Source organism: Argentina silus (genome assembly GCF_951799395.1).
Source record: "Argentina silus genome assembly, chromosome: 11".
NCBI lineage: Eukaryota > Metazoa > Chordata > Actinopteri > Argentiniformes > Argentinidae > Argentina > Argentina silus.
In genome coordinates this window covers 10,295,765-10,305,667 of record NC_139665.1, presented here as the reverse complement: position 1 = coordinate 10,305,667, position 9,903 = coordinate 10,295,765, and the positions used below count along the sequence as shown (strand labels likewise).

Sequence of the window (9,903 nt, the reverse complement as noted above, 5' to 3'; positions counted from 1 at the left end):
TCTGGTGGGTCAGACGGTTCCCCACCACCGGCTCTATCACCCAGTCATGCACCTCCGCGTTCACGTCTGTACTGTAGTAGATGATGTAGCCTAGGGGAGGGGAGAGAGAGGGAGGGAGGGAGGGAGGGAGAATGAGTGTCTGTCTGTGTGTCTGTCTCGTGTGTGTGTGTCTGTGTGTGTGTCTGTCCGTCCGTCTGTCCATGTGTCTGTGTCTGTCTGTCTTGTTGATAGAAGAGAAATGTGTCTCACCTGTGATCTTGCCGTTGGCCTCTGAGGGGGGTTGCCAGTTAACGATGATAGTCCGTGGTTTCATCTCCTTACTCACCACTGTAACATCTTTGGGGGAGGAGCTGGGAACTGTTCAAACATAACATATGTTTGTTTCCCAACGTCAGGCCCATGGGACAAACTCTTGACTCTAAGGTCTTGACATGGGTCCAGTTTAATTTCACTAACTATTCAATGAAAGTGTGTGAGTGTGTGTGTGTGTTGTGGGGGAGGGGCGGGGGGGTCTTACTGGTCTCAATGGTGGTTCCCTGGGCGGTCATGCTCCAGGTGCTGGTTCTCCGGCCTTTGGTCACCATGACAGAGAACTCATACAGAGTGTTAGGCTTAAGCCCTGTCACCATAAAACTCAGGTTGGTGGTGTTGGCCGTCTAAAAACACAGACAAATGCACACACACACAGAGACACACACACACAGTTCATATCCGAAAGTGCAGTACACAGTTTGACCACTGAGTGACACTCGAGGCTCAAGAAACCAGAGCATCTTAAAAATGCAAAACCACATTTCATACACTATAAAGACACATTATTCCCTAAATGTCCTGAAATTGCAAACCAAGTAGTGAAAAGAATAATGTGAAAGCAGAGGATACTGTGTCTGAATGACAACCTCACATAAGGCAGTTATAGAAATAAGTCTCAGACTTAACACTCTGGATTAGCTTTCATTTTATAATCCTATTTCATCATTTTACTGTGGTAAATTGACTGGATAGATGAAAGCAATGCAGACGCAAACCGTCTGGAAAAAAGGCTTGCGGAGGTCAGAGTAGCTATGTGTGATGTATAGCAGAGCAGTGTCTTCTGGTGATTGGACAACATTGCGTGCTAAAGAAGACAAACAGTTGTCATTGGGGATGTCAGAGAGAGGGCAAAAGACAATTTGTTCTCTTCGAGAAGCCGTGTGTTTAATAATGTACATCCAAGTCTAGCCTGTCGACTGTGGAGGAAGCGGGAGAGCAGGACTGACAGTCAGGGGCTCTGACACATCTCTGAGTCGGATTCATTCCCATTTGGACTCCAACCACCACAGGCTGATATTGGGCCGTTTACTCTAAAAGATCACCTTGAGTTACTGTTGGCGAAGAAATACGTGTGTTTAAGAACTGGTCTACGGACCAAACCGCCAGCGTTTCATCAACTGTCCGGGTTCATCAATGTCATAGCGTACAAACCAATCGTTAGCCTTTGAGCATCTCCTTGTGTTTTTCGACGACATCCTTGTGTAAGGTGTCCGACGGGTTTGACTGCTGAATCTGAATGAGGTGTGTGTGTTGTGTGTATTAAGAATGACGTGTGTTGTGTATCGTGGGTATTCATGGTGTGTGGTGTGTGTGTCTATTGTGTGTGTGTTCAGAATGCACTGTCAGGTTTCTCCCCTCGTTCCCTTAGCCCTCAGTTTGTCTTGTCCTTGTTGAATTATGTATGAGTAAACGCAGCCCTTTATCAGTGTTCTGCTCACTGGTATGCGTGTGCGCATACACACACACACACACACACACACACACACACGCGCGCGCGCACGCGCACACACACACACACACACACGTGCGCGCGCGCACACACACACACACACACACACACACACACTCATGCGCTCACATACGCGTGCGCACACACACACACACACACATATATACATACACATGCGCACGCACGCACGCACCTTATGCTGGGAGAAGGGTAATGATCTTAATTGAGCTACGGTTGGACGCTGAGGGCTGGATGAGAGGCTGAATCTCTCTCACACCCAGTTGATGGGTTTGGCTCACAGCGATTGCTTTCATACCGTCTCTCACACTAAATCATCTTCACATTACGCTGGCATCATGTGTGTCCTCTAAATGAGGACAATGGGTCCACAGCATTTAATTTTAGATACCATATATAAAGTCTTGGTTGGTTGGATGCACTCAAGCCATTGTGCTGTAGGGATCCCTCAGCGACAGGTTCTACCCACAAGCAAGCAGCAAATGATAGCATGTGATTCAGCTCTACCAACCTCCTACTGCCTCCCACCTGTGTCAGAGTTCATGTCTCTGTGTTGCAGCATTCTGAGGGAGAAGATTGAGAATTGACCTGCAAGGCGTTTGAAGCCCATGATAGGTGGGATTATACTGCCCTGCACACTTGACCTTGTGATTGGTGGGATTACCAGGCATTAACTTGTAAGACAATAGAAGCCCACCAAGGAGTTCTAAACATTTATGTGATTGAGGTTGAAGCTATCCTGCCTGACATTGCCTGTGTTTCTGGGCTGCTTGGAATGGCCATTGCTCATGTTTGATGTACTGTAATACAGGTGCACGATACTCTACACTATATGTAGCCTCATGTGCTAATTTATAAAAATCATAAAATGAACATTGAATTGAATTTGAATTAAAAAAAAAAAAAAAAAAAAAAAAACTATAAAATAAATAATAATCCTTCCTTTTTCTAGCATTGTGACTGCCAATTGCACCTGGTCCTAGCATAGATGTTTGCTTATGATGACTGATGTATAGATGATTCACTTACTTTAGACAAATGTACTTGTTTTAAGTCGCTTTGGATGAAAGCGTCTGCTAAATGTAAAAAAAAAAAATGTAATTTGAACGACTGACTGGAAGTGAGTTGAGTTGAGTGTGGGTTGGCAGTGGTGCAGACGGTGTGTGACCGTACCTTGAGCTTGGTATTGGCGGGGATGTTGGTCTTCCAGCGGACGGTGTAGTAACGGGCGTCGGTGACCTTCTGGTTTTTGAGCAGCGAGTTGTCGGCCCAGGTGACTTTGATGGTGTCGTGGCTGAGCACGGACGCCTGCACTCCCACCGGAGGCAGCATGGGGGTGGGGTCTGGTACTGGGGTGTACGGAGCATGGAAGAGTTCGTAGAAATCAACATCAGGGTCTATGGGGTCTGCGAGCAGTTACACACATAAGGTTTTCAAAAAAAAAAAAATGGCAAAAAAAAAAAAGAATGTGGCAAGGTGGATCGAAAGCAAGATCGGTCAAAACAAATTGGTGGGAAGGGAGACGGAGAGTACAGGGAGAGGGAGACGTAAGGGACAACATATGTTAATGAGTTAACATGAGGAGGAGGGGGGTGAGGGAGGAAGAAGAGGAAGAAAGGGGGTGCAACATGGTCGGAATTGGGAAGGGTGAAGAGAAAGAGAGAGAATATTCTATTAGATCAACAGACAACTACATCTACAATATATATATATATATATATCAAAAGACTACATTTTTCTACAGAACATGGCTTCTATACGAGGGGATGCTGCAGAAGGTTTCTATATCACAGTCAACTACATCCAGTGGAGAGACAGAGGCACAGCGGTAAACCATTCAAAGGAATGCTACGACGAGAAGGAAAGTGCTCTAGAACATCCATGTACAGGGAAATCAGGGATTCAGAACATGTTCAGTCAACCATGCTTGAGGAAAAAAAATACAGAAGGAGACCATAAGAACAGCATAGCAATACATCAGATGAGGAGTGACAAGGTACTGAATCAACCTCTAAAAAACAGCAGGACTGAATCTTGGAACCTTTATCCAGAACTCACAGGGGCAGTCTTGGTAGCAGCACATAATACCATCGTCGCTTACTGTACCACACAAAGGAGAATGTTTTTTTGGGTTTTTTTCTTCTAATTATTCATAAGAACATCCCTGAATGCGAAACTAACTCGGTCAGTATTTTCCACATAAATGCAGGCACTTCTGTGGGCAGAATTTCTTTAGAACTATGTGCTCGAGCTGAATAACAACAGGGATACACAGTACGTAGTGTACAGGGGCTAAAGTGGTCCCAGATGGAAGGACACACAGTCCTTGGAGTAACACAAGGCTTGGAGGATGGAAGGAACGGAAGGTCAGGGACAAGCTCTACACCGTGGCTGTGTTCACACTGCACCACAAACACATGGGATGGTCACCATTCATCGACCCATTGTTGCTGGTGTATGGAAGGTTCAGTGCCAGGGGTTTACCAACGTCACTATACTCCCTCCTTTGGGTGAGGTGTGTGTGTGTGTGTGTGTGTGTGTGTGTGTGTGTGTGTGTGTGTGTGTGTGAGGAAGGCTATGTGGTTTTAGGTGGCATGATAACCACTGTTAATGATAATCTGTTTTCCAGTTTTTACTGTACTTGTTACTGTCTGGGTAACATGCATACTTGTCAAAAAGGAGTGCTCCCCTCCTTGCGTTTCAGAAATATATTTGATATAGCTATTATTATTTCAACCAGTCCCTCAACAAAAGTTTCCAAGTTTCTCAATGTCTAAGGAAAAAGTATCTAGGTCAGCTCATCCTCAACCTGTAAGTGCATGAGTGTGTGTGTGTGTGTGTGTGTGTGTGTGTGTGTGTATGGGAGGTGATGGTATTCAACCACGAGTATTCAAACACCAGACTGCATTGGTGGACTTACTGCTTTGAGAGGGAAAGTTTGGATCTGACAGAGGGGTTGCCAAAGCCACAGCAGGGGGGTGCGTGTGACTGTGTGACTGTGTGTGTGTGTGTGTGTGTGTGTTTTGGATTGGCCCCCCTGCAGCATGTTGATGCCATTTCAGTCATCCGGCATCCCGTCTCTGCACAGCAGTGCATGGTGGGTTAGCAGAGTGCAGAGTACAGACAAACTGTCTGATCAAGGCGGAGGGGGCGGGGGTGTGTGTGTGTGTGTGTGTGTGTGTGTGTGTGTGTGTGTGGGGGACGGGGACGGGGGGGCGGGCTGAGAGAAGACATGGGATACAGCCCCCATAGAGGTCCCTGGAGCAGGGTAAGGAGCTCTCTAGATCTGACTAACACTGTCACATTTGTCAGACTTTATGTGAACTAAGTTAAAAAAAGCGACTTGCTGGCAGCGTTTCAAACTTTTCTGACATCAGTTTTAAGAATCGTGGATTGAAACCAAAAGCAAATATTATTTTTGAGATGATGCCGAGCACTTACACTGTGCAGAGACATCTGCGACAAAAGGAGAAATTATGATATGACTTTCTGTTGCAGGTATTTGAGGCTGTCAAACACCTTGTTTTAATTTAAGCGATAATGCCGGAGAGAGAGGCTGCGATTTATCGTCACCATTGTCACAGGTAGGGGAGTCGTTAGCCATGACGCATAGCAGAGTGCCGGCAAACCCCAACCGAGTGACAATATTGACGATAAATCACAGCCTCCCGGGCATTACCGCTTGTATACAACGGTGACACAACACATCCGAAGATTGTGACAATAAAACAATGCTTTAAGTATCTATTTCGGGATAGATTGTGGTGGTTTCTGCCCCGCGCTTAGAATGATAGTTCCGAAAACGACAAATGTTGTCAAGGGAATGTGATGCGCTATCTACCGCGGTGTGGGAATATCAGAACAGGTTTAACCGAGACATTATCGTTATTAAATCACGGCTTTGAACGCCTCACAGAGGGTGTATTATATCACGGTTTGAGCACGACCGTGCTGCGGTCTCAGGCACGAGGTGGAGCCGAGACACACAGTGGCAAACCCTCAAGTGCGTCATTACGTTTGGACAAGAGTTTTACACCGACAACAACAATTATGACTGAATAAGCATGAGTCCTGGAGCCTCCTTTTCATGATAGATTGTATTGGTTTCTGCCCTCCTCCGAAAACTATCACCGTCGTTAGGGACACAGGTTCGTTACTAGTTCGGAAATGCTCAGTAAGGAGCAGTAACGAGTTAACATTGAAGTAATGCAACTAAAAAGCTTCAAATCTCTCTCTAAAATGTATTCAACTGTGTTCCTTGCCTGATCTTTAATTGTCCTACATTATATTTTCACTGCTAATAAAATACAGACAATATCATATGTTTATGTGCGATTGCACTTTTGATTGTAAAACCTGCTAGCACTAGGCACTATGCAAATCTCTATTGGAGTCAATGTATTTCCCCTTATTCTCTTTAAAATATAATGTGGGAGTGGGAGTTCTCATGTATATACATTCTCTGATCTTAGAGAGTCTCCGTGTTCATAGTTGCTGTAAGCCTCCTGAGAGGAAACATAGTCTGGAATGTAATATCAAGGCTCCACTTGATAGACCCTAATGTTGGGGTGTATACCGTCATTCTGAAGTCATATACTGATTGGTAATGCATACTTCATCAAACTGCTGATATACCCAGAGCACCAGTTATTTCTGGGGTTACTCAGAGTCAAGCAGCTTCAGGATCTAAGTTCTCTCTGGAAGAGATAATGATGTCCCATTTGACAGTGGAGCCTGAGGCGCATTGAAGAGCAGGAGTTATAGGTAGGGTTCCCTGGTACACCCCTTGCAATTGGGCAATGTAAGATTCACATCCTGCCCTGAGGACAAACACATACATCAAGCCACTGAGGGAGATCCTACTATGGGTACAGTATTGAGAATGTAAGAGAAAGACCACTGCTACAGTTGAAAGAGTTGACATACTATTGGTACACATATTCATGATTGAGGAAGGCCATACAAGATTGGATACTATGATTGAGCTATGGAGAGAGTACTGAAGGTGTAAGGGACCGTTTACAGTACAATTGCTCAGGTATTTAAGTGTCAGAGACTGTACCATTGGTATAGTATTGAGGTTGCAGGAGCATGTGTTTACTGTGTGTGTGTGTGTGTGTACGTGTGTATGTGTACGTGTGTGTCATACCTGACTGTGGCCTGGTTATGGCGCTCTCATACACGGGGATCCCCTCTCCCACGTTGTTGAAGGCCTTCAGGGTAATTACATAGTGGGAGCTGGGGTCTGAGGGAGGGAGGGAGGGAGGGAGGGAGGGAGAGGAATGATGTGGCTAATCAAGTTCAAACTCTTGAGACCCTCTTCTCATATTCATCATCTTAGCTGAGGTGAATATTTAAAACACAATTATTTCTCTCTCAAAGTATTTTAATGAAAAGTGCAATTATGCATATTTTCCAGCATAGCAACCCATCCCTGGATACCCCAACCCACTAGAACGTGGACATTTAATTGCATTGTACAGTACAGCAATTCCGTAGAATACTCACGCATTGAAATAGCTCTAGGCAATGTAAGAGCCCTATAAAAACACTTCAAAAAGACAAAATAAACCAGCAATCAGTGGCTCTTGGCTCTCACCCAGGTTCTCGATGCTGTAGTAGCGCTGTTTGTAGTCTACTTTGATGGTCTGCGCGTGGGGGCTGCCGATGCCGTAGCCGATGGTGTAACCACGCACCACGATGTCCTGGTTCTCCGGAGGGGTCCAGCTCACCACGATGCTGTTGACCAGCGGACGCACGTGGAGCGAGCTGGGGATGTCTGGCACTCTGGACTCTGGAGGAGTTCAAACAGAGAGACACAGTATGGACGGAATAAGGTTCTAGAAAAAACAATCGGAAGAGATGAAAAGCTGTGAAAGCAACTTTACTCTGTGAAACCGTATGTACCGTAGTTCTAGAACACTTTACAGGCCTGAGGCAGATTGAACTGTTTCATTCAACACGGTTAAGGTCAGGGCAGAGGGTGCGAAAGTACTGTTCCTGTTCCTTTAGGGCATGTGGCAAGACAAGACCAGATGTGTTCCAGTAACAAACTGGTGTTACTGTAGGTGGTCTTACCGTCCAGGTCGCTCTCGAAGGTCTCTGCCGTGGTCCACTCTGTGGCAGGCCCCGAACCGTTAACGGTGATGGCCGACACTCTGAAGGTGTACTCAGTACCCCGCTCCAGACCTGCACGCAAACACACACACACACAGTTACCACAGCACTTCTAAATGCTAGATACACAGTCAATATCAGCTGAATTAGGGCTGTAAAATAAAGCAATACAGTTCATTCTTACATATGATCCACACCCTCCATCTCATTGTTATGACATAGTAATAAGGCCTTCACTTCAACATGACCCTTCCACTTCCAAAGTTCTGAGTATAAACTATGCATTAGCCCTGAAAACTTCAGTGGGTCAGTGACGTCTAGCGATGGTTAGGAGCCTCTTCAGTTTGAAAACTCACAAAATGTCTTTCTTTCCGTATTTACTGGCAGTGAATCAGTCACCGCTACCGCTCAATTGGGAGTTGGGAATGCAGACACAATAAATATTTGAAACCAGAATATTTCAAGCAGACGCCCGATATTTCTCTGCATGACTGAGGATAAAATCTATAATTCTGACAGGGGAGGGATCAAGAGCTAGCTTGTCGCAGGCGCAATTAGAGTTTTTTCCTCCTCAATCCAACGGAACGATTCTGACAGAGACGCATTACCGCCATTGATTAAGATGTGTTGGGAAAGAAATTTACACTTGAATGATTTGAAAGTGAGCAAAACAAGACAACCAGTAATACTCAGTGCTGTCTACAGAAGAAATCAGGTCTAAACTTGAGTTGTTCTCTGTTGTAGACCTACCTCTGGGTGTCCTCTCTCTCTCTCTCTCTCTCTCTCTCTCTCTCTCTCTCTCTCTCTCTCTCTCTCACTGCTAGGGGGCTCACATTGGAATTCAAAGTCTTGGGGACGCCCGCTGTCTTTAAAGAACATGTAGCAGCGCTAATTTGCTGTAAAATTTTCATAAGACTTGGATTTGCCTGTTTGTACGCTAAATGCTAATGGTGTCGTCTTCCTCTCTGTCTCTCCTGTTGTCTTCTCCAGGGCTCTCCCCAAGGCCAGCTGCTGAAAACCACAGAGCCACTTGTGCCTCAGAGGCTCCAGAAATCTCCAGCTAGCTAAATGCCTTTGAACCAACACACACCCCTCAGTTTCACCCCCCAAATATAATCTAGATTGACTTTTAAGTGTGTATTCTCTTTGATGCGACGCACAGCAGGAGATTGGGCCTGAAAGAAAGTTGCTGAGATAACATCTAATATTCATTGCCATTGCTAGTGCCTCTTGTGATTGGCTGATTTACTGTATCTGTGTCTTGAGAGAGATGTGAGCTGGGTGAGAGTAGGTGTTTTCAAAACTGTCTGATAAATGATCTGAGAAAGAGCTATAGAGTAGTAAACAATATACCAGACAAAGTCTGATATCAAAGCTGCTCCACCAATACATGATACAGTCGGTGAAACCCTGAGAGATCCAAGCAGAAGAAGAATACAGAAGAAGAATACAAAAAGCTAACTTTTTGCCCACAAAGTTTGGACAGAATCAGATAACTCTTTTTTTTCTGGGCACATAATTACTCTGCTAAGTCCTATGTTTTCTACTACATACTGTATTATAGTATGAAAACCATTACTATTAATATTGATAGTGTGTAAAGTGGCCGATTCTTCTTTGGCTGAATCATGTTTATTACCGTCAATGAGTTGATAGAGCTGTGTCCCTCCGGTAGTTTCTGCAGCCTCGCTCTTCCGCGTGCCTTTCCGGTAACGGATCTTATACCCTGTGATCTCCCCGTTCTGGGCTCCCGGGGGTGGGGGCTGCCATCGAACCATGATGCTCTTGGGAGGGAAGACAAGACACATAACACAGAGATGAAGAACAGTAGTCTAGAATACAACAGTAGTACAGAGTAACACAATACATAACAGAACAGAATACTGTAGGCTTCATATAATATTTTTTTTATAGCTAAACCTTGGGAAACATAGTCAAATCAGGTCAAACTCCAAAACCAAAACAATCACAGACACTGTGAATACAGAACAATATGAATGGCCTCT

The 9,903-nt window shown here is 45.0% G+C and overlaps 1 protein-coding gene across 1 annotated transcript in view; it reads right to left on the bottom strand.

The window, feature by feature from the left end:
* neo1a (neogenin 1a) overlaps positions 1–9,903 on the bottom strand; it is a 133,746-nt gene that overhangs the window by 8,605 nt on the left and 115,238 nt on the right. Inside the window, exons 13-20 of the mRNA XM_083680381.1 lie at positions 9,537–9,681; positions 7,859–7,969; positions 7,380–7,574; positions 6,930–7,025; positions 2,954–3,129; positions 518–656; positions 250–357; positions 1–90 (exon numbers count right to left, since the gene is read on the bottom strand). The exon at positions 1–90 is cut by the window's left edge and continues 105 nt beyond it. Of these exons, the coding sequence (XP_083536507.1) occupies positions 1–90; positions 250–357; positions 518–656; positions 2,954–3,129; positions 6,930–7,025; positions 7,380–7,574; positions 7,859–7,969; positions 9,537–9,681 (1,060 nt within the window). The remainder of the gene's footprint in view (positions 91–249; positions 358–517; positions 657–2,953; positions 3,130–6,929; positions 7,026–7,379; positions 7,575–7,858; positions 7,970–9,536; positions 9,682–9,903) is intronic.